The 17,645-nt window shown below is 40.4% G+C and overlaps 1 protein-coding gene across 1 annotated transcript in view; it reads right to left on the bottom strand.

Moving 5' to 3' along the window:
• Positions 1-17,645, bottom strand: part of LOC122789853 (sodium/nucleoside cotransporter 1-like) — a 486,120-nt gene that overhangs the window by 328,480 nt on the left and 139,995 nt on the right. Inside the window, exon 9 of the mRNA XM_044057287.1 lies at positions 9,062-9,175. Coding sequence (XP_043913222.1) covers positions 9,062-9,175 — 114 coding nt within the window. The remainder of the gene's footprint in view (positions 1-9,061; positions 9,176-17,645) is intronic.

Below are 17,645 nucleotides of genomic sequence, written 5' to 3'. Positions count from 1 at the left end.
TTTTTTTTTTTAGCTATTAAACTTGCCTTCTCCTAGCATCAAACAGCTTTTTCCAAACCAAAAAAATAGGTATGTAGACATTATTTAACATTTTTATGAATAAAATAGATTACTTAAAGTTATCACTGTTAAAGCCTTGGCAAAGTATCTTAGCAATATTTGCTGGTTTATACAAATTAATTTAATCATAAAAATAGATGTGCAATAACATAAATACTGTACTAAACACTTGCTTGGAGTTTCTAATTACAAAAAAATGAAGTTACTAAATGTTGTTTAACATTTGAATTGTCAAAGTCATTGTGTTTACCTTGTAAAGATTTTGCCCTTCTGTGTTGTTATAGGTATGTGCTTTGATTCCCATTTTATGTTAGAGATATTTATAATAACTGACTGACGTCAAATAAATAAATAAGTAAATAAAATGAATAGTATCTGATACCTAACTGGAGGGCAGTGGTTTAGATTTCAAAAGCATTCAGAGTCTTTCCTCTTTTACAGAAGGAGCTGCCTAAAAAATAAGTTGTCCTAAAAGCCACCAGCCAAATCTAATTTTAAAAGCTGACTGCTCCTGAGCTGATAAATTTATTTTCCTGTGCTAATATATTGTAAGGATTCCTGTGCTGGTATATTGTAAGGATTAAATAAAGGAATATTGCAAAATTATTTGCAATCCCACCAAACAGTAGGTACAGTGATGCACAGACATTAAATCAGCCTTGTACAGTTTTTTCTCCAATTAGGGTGAAAAAGCAATAATTTAAAAATTATTTGTTTGTAAATGGTCATGGACTCGAGGAAGAGAAAAGAACTGCTCAGTACATTCAAATATCGGAAAAGAACCGCTTAGTACAAAACCATTTAATATTATCCACTAAACGCTTGTGGAAAAGAACTAAATTGCTCTAGTGCTGAGTTTATATTTTACTTGTCGGCCCTTACATGGAGCAGCTGGAAAATGTGAGCTGGGAAATGCACACATGGCTTGCACGCTATTTTTTACTGCTGCTGGTGCTGGCTGAAAAGTACATTGAATCCCTCATACACAATTCCGACAGGCTGGCAGGCTGTTCACGGACCTGACGTCATTGCACACACTTGTACACATGATGACGTCAGCCCAAAAAAAAGCTGAAAAAAAACAAATTAAAAAAAAAGCCGGGAAGTTTGGAAATTAAGGGGTGCCACTTGGGAATCATGGCATCCCATGATTTGGACCTAAAAACTGGTAAAAAATGAGAAATTCGATACAGTTGAGAGGTATGCCCAAAACCAGGGTGTTTGGCTGTATCTTGACTGACTCAAGTAGATCCAAGTAGGCTGAGTGGATGTCGTGATTCATGGAGGGGACCCTATAGCTAGCAATGAACTTAAGAGGGGTCTTACCTACAGTCAATTTCACCTGAAGTAATTTAATAGAATCATGCTGTTTAACCAGTCTAGATGTGTATTTATCTTTAATGAATATTGATACACCACCTCCTTTAGTTCTCATAGCTTCAGTTTGTGGTCTGAACATGTGGAAGGAAATGTAACCTTGTATAGCCGGGGTACTCTCTGCAGCCTTAAACTAGATCCAAGATTAGAACTACTTCCAGTGAGTGCAGTTTCTGGTTTAAACACCTAGCATTTAGCAACATAACCTTGAGATTGTTTTTAGAGGGTATTTTTACGTCAGGAATTTTGTTCTTGTGACATTGCCTAAAAAAGGCACAATGGTGGTGGCAAGAGCCTTAGCCAGTAACCAAAATCCCAGGGGTGACAGATGAAGACTACCTCTGGCAAAGCAAAAAGGTCTGTCGACCATGTCGTCCCAGGCTGACAGATACTGGATCCCCTTTGAATGACACCAGCAACTAAGCCAATTGTTGAAGTCAATCATTTTTTTTTGTTTGTATTGAAGTATCATCTTAGGTGAAGGTAAAATGCTGCTTAAGACTAGGGGCATACCTGACTGAGACACATAATCAGAGAGCTCAGTCATGTCTCTGTTCATATAGTCCATTGAGGTACATCTCAAGTCGTTCACACCAACATGGACTATGACAGAATCATAACAATGCCTGTTATTGAGACTTGAGGGTGTGTGCGATGTGGCAGATCCTGGCACCTGACGGACAGCTGACAGTGACTTTTTCCTTATCCAGCCCAGTGAGAAGGACATCTGTGTGTTTCACAACTGTGTCACCTATGACTAAGATGTTTGTTTTTGTGTTATGCCTTAGGAGCTTGACTGGTGAAACACTGATGTGTGATAAGTTATTTGTACTATGTTCTGCAGAGGATATATTATGTGAATTGTGCTTGTGTTTCTGTTTGGGAGGTCTCTGATGTTTAGGTAAGCTGCTGGTAAGCACCTTTGCATATATAGATTTATGCGTTGTTGGTTTGCTAGATGCAGGAGGTGAGGTGTGCATGCTGACAATCTGATTAGTATCAGATGAACTGACTGGTGAACCAGACAGCCTGGATTCTAGGTTCTTCATATAGATTCATAGGTTCATAGGTTCATAGGTGTGTACTAGGCTAATGGTCCTGGAGCCTTTACAAGCCTAGCCCATACGATTACCCTGGCATCATGCCAATGACCTTAGTTCCCAGTGCTACTGTTGAGTAGAGCCACTGGAATGATTCCCAGGGTGAATTTTCTATTTCCCATCTACTCATCAAGATTTCTCTTGAAGACGACCACTAATGTGCTCTGTCTGACATGTATGGGAAGTCTGTTCCATAGCATGGGCAGTATCTGGGTTATGAACCTGTCACTCAAGTATGTTCTGTTGATTGTGGTAATGAGGTCGTGGTCCCTGGAGCGTGTGGTGTGCAGGGATTGGGATTTCTTTAGATGTAGCATTTCTAACAGAGCTGGCAGACATGGCTTTGCAAGTCAAGCAGAGATCGCCTCTAAGTAGGTGATATGAGACAGAGACTAGTTGGAGTTTTTTGAGTCTGTCCATATAAGACAAGTGTTTAAGGCCTAGGATCCTCTTTGTGAGGTACTTTTGTGGCCTCTCCAGCTGTTGCAGGTGTCTAGTGAGGTATATGCCAAATGGGGCATTGTACTCAATGACTGGCCTAATGAGGGAAGAGTAGAGGGAGACAATGACCTCTTTCTTCCTGGATGCAAAACCCTTAGTAATGAGATGTGCCACATAAAAGGACTTTCTGACAACAATGGCAATGTGGTGATCGAAAGTGAGGTTGCTGTCAACCTGTGTTCCCAGATCTCTTATAATGCCTTCTGTGTTCAGTGGTAATTCATGGGAACTGGGTTTTTCCCAAAGGGGGGCATTGAGCTTAAGGCCATGGTTCTGACACCACTCGTTGGTCTCAGCAAGGCCTTTCTGTAGGATGTCAACATTACTTGGGGAGTTAACAATAGCTCCCAGATAGCAATTGTCTGCAAACTTTGCCAGCCAAAGTCCCTTCTTGTTGACCATGACTTCAGAGAAGTAGATACCAAACAGGAGGAGACCCAGGACCGAACCCTGTGGGACTCCACTTGTGACTGTTCGGCAGTCTGACTTGGAGTCAGCTACCTTAACACTGTGGGTTCTATCTGTGAGCCAGTTTTCAACCCACCTAGTGATATAGGGGTTGATGCCTAGCTTAGTGAGTTTTTCTATGATTCCTTAGTGAGGAATGGTATCAAAGGCCTTGGCCAGATTAAGGTAGGCTGTATGAACCACCTTGCCTTCATCCACAGTTCTGGTGACTGACTCAAAGAAGTCGACCAAGTTGAGCAACCTTCACAAACCAAACTGTGTGGGATCCAGTTTGGAGATTCCTTATATCCTTGTTTATTAGGTCCATGATGATGCATTCCATAGTTTTGCATATTAGACTCATCAGGCTAATGGGGCGATAGTTCCGAGGGTCTGTAGTTACTCCTCCTTTGTGGAGAGGGATGACTGTAGCAGTGCACCATTCAGTAGGAACAAAGCCTGAGGTGAGGCTGTGATTGAGCAAAGAACACAGCTGAGGTGCCAGTTCACACTGTAGTTCATGTAGAACACATGAGGGATATTGTCAGATCCCATAGAAGCTGTATTCTTTGCCTTGGACAGTGCTGTTTTAACCTGTGCAGCAGTAATACTGGGTGTCTGGCAATCTACTGGTATTGTGATTGGTCCTTGGGGGGGGTAATGATGGCACTGAATCTGTCAGCCAATATATTGGCAATATCTGTTGGCTCGGTATAGGAGGTACCATTGTGCAGTAGCTCAGAGCAAATTTGGGTATTGCCGTGGAGATTCTTTACATAACTATAGAAGGCCTTGTGGTTGTCATTACTATCTGCTGCAATTCTGTTTTCATAGCTAGCTTTAGAGAATTTAATGAGGGATATCAACTTTTTGTTGAGGCTGATAAGGACGATTTTCCAGTCTTGGGACTTCACCTTATTCCATATCAGTTTCCTCCTTCTGTTGTAGAGTTTGTTTATGGCAGGGGACCATCAGATTGGCTTCCTTTTTTTGGAGGAGAGTATCTTGATTCTATTGTGTATGGCGAGATCCATGGATTTGTGTACGTGTTCGTACAGTGCACTGGTGTATGATTCGGCGGTCATGAAACTATTCTCCATTTGCATGGGTGCCATGAAGTTAGCCACCTCTGTTTTTAGGAGCCCAAAGTTAGCTTTGGAGAAGTTTTTCATGGTGGTTACTTTTGCAGGGGGGGTGGGAGGAATGTGGATTTCCAAGGTGATTAGTTTGTGGTCAGATCTAACCAGGGAGGCGTTGACTATTGGTGTAGAGCAACGGTCGCCCATGTTAATAATGCCCAGGTCAAGGATGTGCTACCTCTAGTAGGGGTAAGAATGAGTTGGTCCAGGGCATTGGAATTAATGAATTCCAGGAAACATTGGGCCAGTGTATTGGTATATGAGTAGTTTTCCCAGTTAATGGAGGGGTAGTTGAAGTCGCCCAGTATGAGAGTGTTAGGTTGGATCCTAATATTCTCCTGGGTGCTTAGGAACATTGAGTGTGAGTCTTGGGACATGGTTGGGGACCTATAGCAGGATACGACCTGAATCGCTGTCTTACCCACTGTTAGCTTCACCTGAAGTATCTCTGATGTGGTATGTTGGGCTACCAGTCTGGAGGTGTCCGCATCCTTTATGAATATGGAAACACCACCACCTTTGGAACTTCGGTCCAGGTTCTGGAGCCGAAAGGTGTGCAATGAGTTATACCCTGGCAATGCAGGGGTTCTTTCTGCTGCCTTGAACCAGGTCTCTGTTACAGCACAAATGTCAATGTTCTCCATTTTAAGGAGTGCTTCAAGCGAGTGCATTTTGAGATTTAGACTTCTAGAGTTGAGCAGCATGACCCTCAGATTGCATTTGTCTGTAGATGTTACGGTGGTAATTTGGTCTTTGGAACACCACCTAAAAAAAGGCACTATAGGGGTGGCAAAGAGCCTTGGCCAGTATCCAGAAGCCCAGGGGTGACAGATGCAGGCCATCTCTGGCAAAGCATCAAGGTCTGTCAGTCATGTCATCCCAGGCTAACAGATACTGGATCCCCTTAGAATGACACCAGAAACTTAGCCAATTGTTGAAATCAATCATTTTCTGCTTGTACTGTGGTATCATTCTAGATGATGGCAGGATACTGCTCAGGGCTAGGGTCATACCCACCTGGGCTACATAACCCGAGAGCTCCTCCATGTCTCTTTTCATGTAGTCCAGGGAGGTATGTCTCAGGTCATTCACACCCACATGTACAATGACAGAGTCATATTTGTACCTGCTGTTGAGGGACCTGAGTGTGTGTGCTATGTGGTGGATTCTGGCACTTGACAGGCAGCTGACTGTTACTTTCTCCTTATTCAACCTAGTGAGTGGGACATCAGTGTGCCTCACTATTGAGTCACCTATGACTAGTGTGTTGGGCATGCTGTTTTGCCTTAGGGCTTTGGTTGAGTGGCACACTGTTTAGGAGAGTTATGTGTCTCATGATTAGTGCTGTGTTGTGGTGGTCAAGTGCATTTCTACTTTGGAGGTCTCTGCTGTTTGGGTAGATTTTTAATGAGAGCCTCCACAAAGGTATCTCACATAATGAATTTGTGTGGCCTAGAAGAAGTGGGTTGTCAGTGTTCATGAGGCAATTGGTACATTGCATCAGGATGCCCATGTCGACCAGGCTGGCTGGAGAAATTGTAGGAAATTATCCATCCATTATGCTAGATAAGTTGATGTGGTCAGAAAACAGGAAGAGGACAGGAAGGACCAGGTAAAGTAGAGGACAGGATAAGTGGACAAATAATATGGAGGCTAATGGGTAGGATCTGTGTTAGTACCTCAGGAGCTTCGCTGAATTTATCACTAGATAAGAAGCCTGTTGTTTCTCTTGACTTCTTGATTAACTTAGTTTAGGTGGATTGGACACTCTAAATTGGCCCTAGACATGAGTGCATGCATGTGTGTGCCTTCTGTGGAAGGTTGGGCGTCAGGCTAGCATCTCAACACCGTAAAAATCCACTGCCAATCATGAGCAGACAGGTGATCCACTGTGGCGACCCCTAACCGGGAAAAGCCGAAAGAAGAAGAAGAAGAAGTGAGGGGCAGTCATAAAAACTCACCAATGGAGCACCAGTAGGGTACTAAGGGCAAATTTGCAGGCAGAAGTGCTTGCGTCTATAACCACCAATGGTGCCCACTGCTGCTCGGCAGTGCGCGATGCAGAGGTAGCAAATGAGAGCAAACTGATTTCAACAAATTAACCAATAAAAAAGCTCAAAACTGAGCCCTGTTGCAACAATCTTCAATCAGATGACTTCTAACTGCATACTTCTGCCACTAGGGTGCAGTGAAACCATCTCCAACAAAAGATGGCCTGGTGTAATGCCCAAGTTACACAAACAGAACTAGATTCACCAGGTCTGAATCTAGTCAAAGCTACAGCAAAAAAGTGCAACAATTTCAGTTTATCAAAGGATATGATGATCAAAGGTTATGGAATTATGAAACTATGTTCCACAGTCCCTAACAGCAGTCACTTTTCAAAGTAGTTTATTGTCTGTGTTGTATGCTGGGGGTGGGGGACTATCTACCAAATGTGACAGTGCTAAACTTTTTTGCATTCAATTTGTGCTCATTTTTCTTATACCACCTATTTACAATTAGTTTTTCCTGAAGTGTTTGGACATCAAAGAGGTACTTGACAGTGTTTCCAGGTTTGCAATCATCTGCAAACTTTGTTATCCAGAGGTCTTGGTTCATGGCATGGAGAACTGAAAAGTAAATGCCAAGCAGGAAAGGTCCCAACACTGAGCCCTGTGGGACATCACTGGTCACCTTCATACTCTCTGATGAGACATCTGTCATTCACAGTGTGTGTGTGTGTGTGTGTGTGTGTGTGTGTGTGTGTGTGTGTGTGTGTGTGTGTATATGTCTGTGTCTTCTGTCCTTTAACCAATTTGCTATCCATTGTATTACCCAAGGATCTGTTTTTAAAGCATTAAGCTTGCTAACTGTGCTACCATGGGGGATGGTGTCAAATGCCTTGACCAGGTGAAGGTATGCAATATGGACAGCATAGCCACTATCAACAGCCTATGTTACCATCTCATAGTTAAATTCATTAGACAGCATCTTCCCTTGAAAAAAATCAGAGTACAGTGAATGTAGGCTGATGAGTTTTTCATATCATAGTTTATCAGGTCTATTATAATATGCTCCGTAGCTTTGCAAATGAGACTCATCAGGCTTATGGGCCTATAATTCCTAGGTCAGTGGTAGGGCCACCCTTGCGGAGTGGCATCATAACTGCTGTGTGCCAAACCTCAGGGACAAATCCTGTGGTGAAGCTCAGGTTAAAGAGCTAACAGAGTGGTTCTGCCAGGCCTTGTTTCATACTGCTTATTACACACCACCCCCCATTTATTATCAGATCCCATGGTGGAAGTATTATTGGTCTTGGAAAGTACCTTCCAGAAATACTCTTAAGTGTTGATGGAAGTTTTGATAGATTCAGAGATATGTAGACTTTACATGGTTGTCTCTGGGATAAAGATCATACTGAATTTAGTTGCTAAAATGTTGACAATGTCTATTGGATCAGGATAGGTGGTGCCATTTTGGATGACTGGTTAACCACTTCAACTCAGTGACAACATTTAGCCCTTAGCTACAAACAGTCATACACTACCATTAAATGGAAATTATCTAATATAACATGACAAGTAAGAGTTAATATCTGTTATGGTCCCTCATTATACAATGTGAGAGGAACACTGCAGGATTTGTATAATGGCTATTCCAGTAGATAATCTTCTGATAGCAAAATATTTAGGCAAAATAAAGTTGGCCTGTGTTCTCCTACTATAAGAAGATAGCCAACACCTGCAAAATGTTTTGATATGCTTAAAGACTGGTCTATGAGGAATGACCCATCAATAAGTATATATAAGGCACTGGGTTTCCTATGATAAGTAAAGTGGTTTTAACAGTGAGCACAAAGCTAGCTTTTTTCAATCAGATAGATAGTCTGTCAGTAAACATCTAAAGTCTCAGATTTCTGACAATTTTAAATACAGCTTCTACTTTCTAGTTTTCATAGTCACTTCTTTTGAGACAAATGCTTTGTTGTAAGAACGCTAATCAGTTGCTCTTATATGAAACAGAAACAATGATTTTGATATCCGGTAAGACCTGTTAGCCTACCTTACCTGTCCATTATCCAGCCTGCTATGTACGTTACACATTCTGTTTTACTGACAGCCTAGTTACCCTCAACCCTCATACACATTGTCTTGTCTATTCAGTCTCATATACTGTCAAATTCTGTCACAACTTTAATGCTGTGGTCATAGTACATTTGAATATCGTAAACTACTAATGAATGACAAATGCAATCATTTAAACATCCTTAATGCAAAGTACTGAATTTTCATGATAACAGCCATGACTCTCAGGCTACGGTTTAGATTTCTATTGTGCAAAATGGTATTGGTAAAAAATATATATGGGCTGCTGAAGTGTAAGAAAACTTTATGTAACTTTTTATTAAGTATCAATATGTGCAAAATTTTAAAATTATTAAAGTTTTCTTTGTACCTGAATCTGCTTGCCCAGCCAGTCAAAGGCCTGGAAGCCCGGATCTGTCCTGATGATAAATATGCCCAGGATAAACTGCAGCCCCAGTCCCCAGAAAACAGCACGCCAGGACACCTGAAACAGACACAAGGTATAACATTAAAACATAAGCACAAAGCTTCACTTTACCAGATCAGCTACACCATGGCATTTTTGAGACAAGAAGAAATAGTACTGAATCATGTTATGAGATCATATGCTTCTTACAATAAGGTTGTATTACTGCTTATTCTTAGAAAAGTACATTACTTGGAATAGGAGGGCTGAAATGTTTGCTGACCTTGTCCAGGAAAACATGTATACAAACACCAATTTCATTTTATTCACAAGTGCAGCTCAGTGACATGCCAGTTAGTGTTGCTGCCTCACAGCACATACTCCCTCTGTTTGATTCCTGGCCAGGGTGCATTCTGTGTTGAGTCTGCATGTCCTCTTTGTGTCTGTATGGATTTGCTGAATATTCTAGTTTTCACCCACATCCCAAAGAAATGTCATAGATGAATTCTCATAAATCACTAAGGATTACAGTCAGTCAACAATGCCAGACATGAGTCTGATGCTTCTTACTGTTCTGGATGGCACACGCACTAATGGACATTGGTAACAGTGCAGTGCACGTGTGTGTGTGTGTGTGTGTGTGTGTGTGTGTGTGTGTGTGTGTGTGTGTGTGTGTGTGTGTGTGCTCACATCAGATAGCATTCTATGTGAATGAGTGAATGAATGAATGAAGTATTTTGTAGTTCTGAATATTTGAATGTTTGAACAGATAAATACAATAAAACATTCAATAATCAATGGTATATTTTCAGCTTAAAAAATACTTTACTTAACATCTCCAACCTGCAAAATGAACTGTTCATCACAGGAACCGTATGTATTTTACTACAATTTTTTTTTTAATTCAAATTATATGGTTGAAATTTAAACAATTGCTTCAATACATAATATAATGGCTATGCTGAAATCACAAAAATGTACAGATAGCTGAACAAACAGAAAATACATCAGGTCTACCATGCAAAGAAGTGTGTTGCAAGTAGCTACTTGCAGCTGCTCCCCCATTTTTTTTCTCCTTCTCCTCAATCTGTTCTTTTGAAGACTTCTGTTGCCTTGCTCTACAACCCCCACTAATAACTCATTCTATCTGTTTATCACCTTTTCTGTGAAAGAGCGTTTTCTCATGTCAGTTTTGAGCTGAATCTCTTCACCATTCTGTCAAGTCATCCACTTCTACCTCCAGTATTCTTTGCAGCTCTGCCCCTTTAAGTAATCTCTCATCATCTTAAGAAGTCATATCATATTGCCACCTCTTTTCTCCTTAATGGTTGCAGCCAATCTCACCAGCTAAAAGTCACTTACTCAGATCATGCAAGCCCATGCTACAGTTTCTAAAGCATAACAGCTTGAGCCATCAACTGATCATGCAACAGTCATAAGCCTTACATATGAGCAAGATCTCATCCTCGTATGCAAGTGTTCACTGGGCAGCCCAATTTCACAACTTCCTGGATAAAGAGCAAATCAGGTTTTACAGTGTCCCTCAGAGATAGTTCTTTCTCCAAGGTGCAACATCCTAGAAGTGAGAGCAATAAGGTAAGGAAGGTGTGGGGTGCAGTAGAGTTTGTATGGTGCCAAAATGAAAAAAAAAATTTATTAGCCAGTGTAATAGCTACATATATTGTGATAAACTCAAATATATGCGATTCAAGTTTATGTGTACCTGAGCTTGTCATAAGCAAAGTTTGGTTGTGAACCTTTAGTGATCTGAGGTCAAATGAGCTGAAGAGAAATAGTGGAAGCAGACTTTATAGCCTGTTCTTGTAGCACAGTCTCTCTGCCTCCTTTATCATCCTAGTTAGGTTTCTTTGTACCGTTTGTAGTAATCCTGCTTCCTTCTCCTTGAATGACTAACAGCGCTGCATGAAATGTTATGGCGTGAGCTCACCAGTACGCTATGCAGTGGTACTATCGCCAAAGCTTTAAGCCTGTCGTTCTTGCTAATCTGCCCAGCATTCCACCAAGTTTTCACTCTGAACTTGTAGTTTAGTCAGCCTTTGACGAGAATCCCTAAATCAAGTCTCCTCCCTATCTTACCTCAGCATATATTTCCTCCCTGAACTACTTCTCCCAGAGTGCAACACCTTACACTTGCTGGCATTAAACTTTAACTTCCATTTATCTAGAAGTTCCTGTAGCCTTCTTAATCCCTTCCTTAGACTCTTCCTCAGTTTTTTTGGACAGGCTAACCAGCTCAGCATATTGGAAGGAAGCTGTACAAGGAGCAGCACAGAGGAGTCCAATTATAAGCAGAAGTGAGTGTAAGTAAATGATCTTTGTAATAATAACCACTGTTTGAGGGTCAAGTCTTATAAGATTTTTTTAACATAGTTTATGGGATCTGTCTTGATCTGTTTCTTGCCCTTACAGATGAGGATCATCAGCTGATGAGTTTATAATTCTCGAGGTCCAGAATGGGGCTACCTTGTGGAGTGGCATCACAACTGCCATGTATTAAACCTCAAGAACAAAGCTGGTGGATAAGCTCAGGCTGAATCGTTGTAGCAGTGGATGTATAAAACTGTAATAGATTGTCACACTCTCATTCTTTTTCTTTTTTTATACAGTAATTCTATTTATTTATTGCATTCTAAAATTAATATATCGTCATGTAAGTGCCATTCCAGTCACTTCCTTATGTGCAATATCGGGTCTATATGACTACACCGAAAGATCAGAACAGCGAATGTATGTACATCGACACATTTACGTCGATGTACATACTGAGCGAAACACCTAAACAGCGAAAACCGGAACGCCGAATGTGTTTCATCATCATAATGCGCCACACAGGTAAGTAAAATCTAAACTAAAATATTACATTAATTAGCTTTTGCAGAGGGGCAAGCCCCCCTGCACACCCCCCTAATTAAATATACCAACTCTGAGACCGCACTACAGTAGGGAAAAGGATATATTTCCATATCCCCACCATCGTGCTGCTAGCTATGGAACACGTTCGGCGTTCCGGTTTTCGCTGTTTAGGTGTTTCACTCTGTATGTACATCAACGTAAATGTGTCGATGTACATACATTCACTGTTCTGATCTTTTGGTGTACTCATATACAACCGCAATATCACCCAATCTCACCTCTGAGTATAGTGTACTTTCCTTTTCATGTTTTAATTATCTAGTATTCAGTGTTGTACAAGCATGTGCAATAGCTACTTAAATATTTAGCTTTGTACTATACTTATTGTTTATTCTTTAATACCTATCATGTATGTCTTTTTGTGTTTGTTTTCTCCTGTAAAAGAGCTGACACTCAAAATTTCATTTACCTAGCACTTGTGTTTCCTAAATGACATTAAAGTTTCTTTGAATCTTGAATCTTTGAATCTAAATCACTCCGCAGTCACTATAGATAAGAGCTAAAATGTGATCTTCTCATAAAGGCCAAATTAGAAACTCCGTCTGTTCTAGGAAATGGATCACTTGTTTATCAATCAATCAAAAATAACTACTTCCATATCCAACCTACTGTCTATCCTAATGATAGTTGCATGTGTATTTATTACTCTTCAGACAATCTCTTCAAACAGTCCAGTCCACTAAATTCAAGCAGGCTTATAAAAGAATAGCTAATTTTCTTTCCACACCTTTGTAGCTACATTAAAATATTCATGTAGTTAGAGACTGACCATTACCTAAAATGTTTCTCACCTAAGTATATCTCCTTTTATCTTAATGATAAAAATGCCCTCCCATCAGCACTTGTCTAACATGGTTCTCTCAAAGACTCAGTCTAAGGTCACAATCATTGTGCCTTTCTCCAGCATCCTACATCTGTAATTGCTTTCTGGTATCTATATTTGCCTTAATAATATCTAGGCTGTGGAACAATCTACCTTTATAATTTTATCAAGTCCTCAAAATTCCTTTCAAGTAAGGGACGTGAACATATGTTATGGGTTCATAGGGAAATACTAGGCTATCAGACTGCAGACTATTACAAGCTTAGCCAATAATCAAAGGTTAGACTCAGACCGTGTATCATATATCTGTGAAGTTAAGACCTTAACCATTATGCCAACCCCCCCAATATTTTAATAGCAGTTAGCTATGTAACTGTATTAACCACAAAAAGTGATCAGTGACCTTTTGTTATAGTACACAGACAAAGTCTGCACTCCACTGTCTCATATGAAGGCAAAGCATTCCTCTCTTAGGCTGCTTTCCACGCCATCATTTTCTCCTTGTATTTCTTGGTTTTCTTACATCTCTGCTCCTCTTCAACTGTCGATGTTATCTGCACATCTGCTACTAAATGAGTGTAATTTATAACATCTAACTGAAATGTCTAACTGTTGGATAGTCCCTCTAGTATACCGTCAGCAGTCCAGATGCCATTTCTGCTAGTCTGCTGTGACATATCATATATGGTCAGTCAGATGTATATACCTATTCTGCACTATACCAGTTTTGTATTTCCCAACTTTATGTGTGTAACTAAATGTATTGATGAAATGGAAATAATTTTCACAGAGTTATTTGATGATTAGCACAATAAGAATGGATCTACGCAAAAGATGTATGCGCTGGGTAAATATCAGCTTATGCTGTGTAAACTTACAATGGGGAATATTACACGGTGCTGAATAAAATTTTGTTAACAGAACAGCAGTGATTTGTATGCATCATTTCATTTTGTGCATGCTTGACTATAGCCATAACATTCATATTTGAGATTATTTTAATGTTTTTACTTATAGCTTTTTCCCTGGGCTTCTCCTAAAATACTGTTTCCAGTCTGACCTTCCCACTTGCAAATAAATAAATAACTAAAATGCTTCTTAAGACGTCTTAAAGCTTCCATCACCATAACACATACTGTTCTGTAGTGTGTGCCTGTATAACCTAGTACAACTATCTTGATCTCTTTTCCATGACCCCTCAATGTAAAGTGAAGAATACTACTGTGCAGGTGCTGCTGGTCAGGGGTACCTTCACCGTGATATCACTGCTCCCACCTACCTCTTTTAGTACGACATATAACATGCTTCCCTTTTCTTTGCTTCTCTTCTGTGTAGCCTCCTTGATGTGCTGTATGTAGCATTTATTTGTCCTTGTTTTAAAGGTTCCGATTGTCAACTGCACTGATATTTTAGCCAGAAGGTATTTAACATAGTTAAACAATGGTTCACTCGGCGTTGTTTTCTTTTGAACCCCCAAAAAAAAAAAAAACTCCTCCTCTTCACTCCTACTCAAAAGTCCTTTCCTCTTCATTTCTCTGTGACATCCACCAATGGTACTGTAATATCTCCAGACTCTACCACCAAACTTCTAGGTGTCATCATCGACAATAATTTGAACTTCGCCATCCACATCAACAATGCTATAAAGACTGTCAACAAAAAAATTGGCACTCTCTATAGGATTAAACCCTTCCTTTCTCCTACAGCCAAAACTACTATAGCTCACACTCATTTGATATCTACACTCCTCTGTGCCTCACCCAGTTTTACTAATATATCCCAGAATAACCTCAGCAAATTGGAAATGTCCTATAATAACATTGCAAGATTTGCAACAGGCAACCCATTTAGAACCCACCATTGTATAAATTTAAATCAGCTAGGATGGTTAGAAGTACAACACCTGATTAAATTCCACCAACTAACCATTGCCCACAACATTCTTTATAAACCTTCTAATACTCCAATTTTATCTAGCCTCATCACCCCCTATAAAAATATGAATTCCTTAGCTCATCACACAAACTTCTTGTACACACCTCTAAACCTAATAACAGGGCTGGGGATTCTCTCTTCTCTAATACTGTAGGTAAATCCTGGAATCTTCCCCCTAATGACCTCTCCTCAGTCACCTCTTTATCACTCTTCAAAAACAGACAAACTTTACCTCAAATCATACTGGTTATGCCCCTGTACCAAACCAGACCAATCATCTATCTCTTCAAACTTGACTTTGCCTATCCATTACTTATCATCCACTGTTATATCTTCCTTCTTACTATATTTTTCTCATCTCTCCCTTCTTTACATTATTTCTATCCTCTATAGATACCTATTTTAAGTAAATCCTTAGTAATATCACTACATAACTAACTTTTTCTACTGTTGACTTTACCTGTATGATGTTTTTTGTACCTGCAATTTGCACTGTATATGACTCTTGCCCTCATTATACATCATGTGCTAACCTCTATGCTGTACTGCACGTTACCATTGTTGATGATTTTTATTATGTTATTTGCTATTTTTATTATAATATTTGCTTTTTGTTGTTTGTACATCATGTGCTAACCTCTATGCTGTACTGCACGTTACCATTGTTGATGATTTTTATTATGTTATTTGCTATTTTTATTATAATATTTGCTTTTTGTTGTTTGTACTTGTATTTGTATTTGATTGATCGTGTCTTGGAGCTTATCTCCCCGGGCCTCTACTGAAAATGGACATATATCCAGTTAGACTAGCCCAGTCAACAAATGTAAAATAAATACAATAAAATACATTTGCTTTGGTTTCACATGTCCTTATCATACCTCTCAAACCCTTAGGGCAAGAAATATGGACAAAACCTGACATAATGAGGGGACAAAGGTCCAAAATAGGGACACATTTTAAATACTGCTTTTATAAACTTAGAAAGTTGCAAGAATAACAGGATTTTGTGTTGGCATGCATTTTCTTAATGATATGAAGTCTGAAACTCAGACACATGTCATTATTTAGTGACTTTAATCTTTAGATGAACGCAGAGATTTGTCAAGAAAACACAATTTTTATGAGGAACAGACCAAAAATATGAGGCAAAAATCTGGACATTCTGTGAAAATCTGTACAGTTGAGAGGCATGGTCCTTATTCATCTCAAGAGTCTAATGCAATTTCCTTGTCTAGAGGCCAGTGACTCTATACACACACACACACACACACACACACACACACACACACACACACACGCACACACGCACATAAACACACACACACACACACACACACACACACACACACACACACACACACACACACACACACACACACACACACACACACACACACACACACACACACACACACACACACACACACACACACACACACACACACATACACACACACATAAATATATCCCAGAGAGTGGACTTTAGAATCACGTATTCACAAGTGAGGTTATTCAAAATTGAGGATGCCCCCTCTAGAGTCTGGAGCAAACAGAGTCTGAGGTCCAAGATGAGGGAGTCCACCAGACTATCCACCAGCAGAGCCAGGTTTTAAACATATGCTTGAGGACAAGTGGGAGATTGAAACCTGAATGCATTGTCTGGTAAAATGGTGTGGAAATGATGAGCCCTCTGGTACATCTGTGTCTGTCAGTGTCAATCCACAATAGCGATTCTTTTGTTTCACACTGAATTGACATCACTTGAAGTACAAGAGTGTATTTTGGGTGAAAACTTTTAGAAAAATGCTCTCCATGTGTTCACCTTCTTGTATGATTGTATCCTGGTGACCCCACTGAGGGAGTCCCAAGTGGCATACCTGATGTAGGTGTTCCTATGGTTGCAATCCTAGGGGTGACCATAAACTGGGAGAAATCCTCTACATTTTGCATTTCTGAGGACTGCTTATGTACACAAGGAGTTGAACATTGTCTTGTATCTGTCACGTCTGTCCCCAGAGAAGGACCAGGAAGTCACGGTCTTGGCAGAATGGTGAGGATGCAGTACGAAATCCTGGCTATGCCACCGATACAGCTTCTAGACTTGATGGCCTCTAGAGTCTTCATGATGCCATTTGTACACCCATGGATGTTACTGTTGCAGAGGACTGTGTGATGTTATTGGTTACAGAGTCACCATGTTCTCATAGATGTCCTCAGGGTGGTAGAGTTTGCCACCAGGTCCTGGAGTGAGGAACAGCCCCAATGATTAGAAGGTGGGTCTCTTATTCCTGCAATCTAACCTATCAGACATTCTAAGGATGGATGTTTTACAGGTGTGGGACATAGCTTGCCACAGTGCTGACACTGTACAAGGCATGTGGCATTCCCTGTATAGTGAGCATCACATCAAACAACATAAGCTAAGTCCAGTTCTCCTGGCCCTTACAGCCTTGAAGAAGAAGTCGCATGTGGGGCCCTCCTAATTAAGTCTGACAGTTCATCACATGCTATCTAAACATACAAGGTGGTACACAGCTGAAACCCGTATACAGGCAGATGGTGCTCATCAAGCAGAGGAGAACAGACAGAGAAGGTATTCTTTTGGCAGTTTACACTGCAGGTACAGTGACTGTGATGGCAGATTCCCTGAAGACTCTTTCAGTCCTTTCCTTGAGCTGTGGATTCAGTAAGTATACTTGAACTGATTTTTCAGGAAGAGGGGTATTCTGAAGATTGAGCTGCTAGCCATTTGGGAGAATGAGGCCTTTCTCCTCTTCTACTTTGTAAAGCAGGGCAAAGTGAAGGTCTCACTGGATGTGTTCTCCGTCCTGCGGAAGATTTCTGTATGCCTTC

Source organism: Protopterus annectens, chromosome 15.part0 (assembly GCF_019279795.1).
Source record: "Protopterus annectens isolate FY-2018-M chromosome 15.part0, PAN1.0, whole genome shotgun sequence".
NCBI classification, from domain to species: Eukaryota; Metazoa; Chordata; order Ceratodontiformes; family Protopteridae; genus Protopterus; species Protopterus annectens.
The sequence above is the reverse complement of the archived record's forward strand: the minus strand, read 5'-3'. Positions and strand labels throughout refer to the sequence as shown.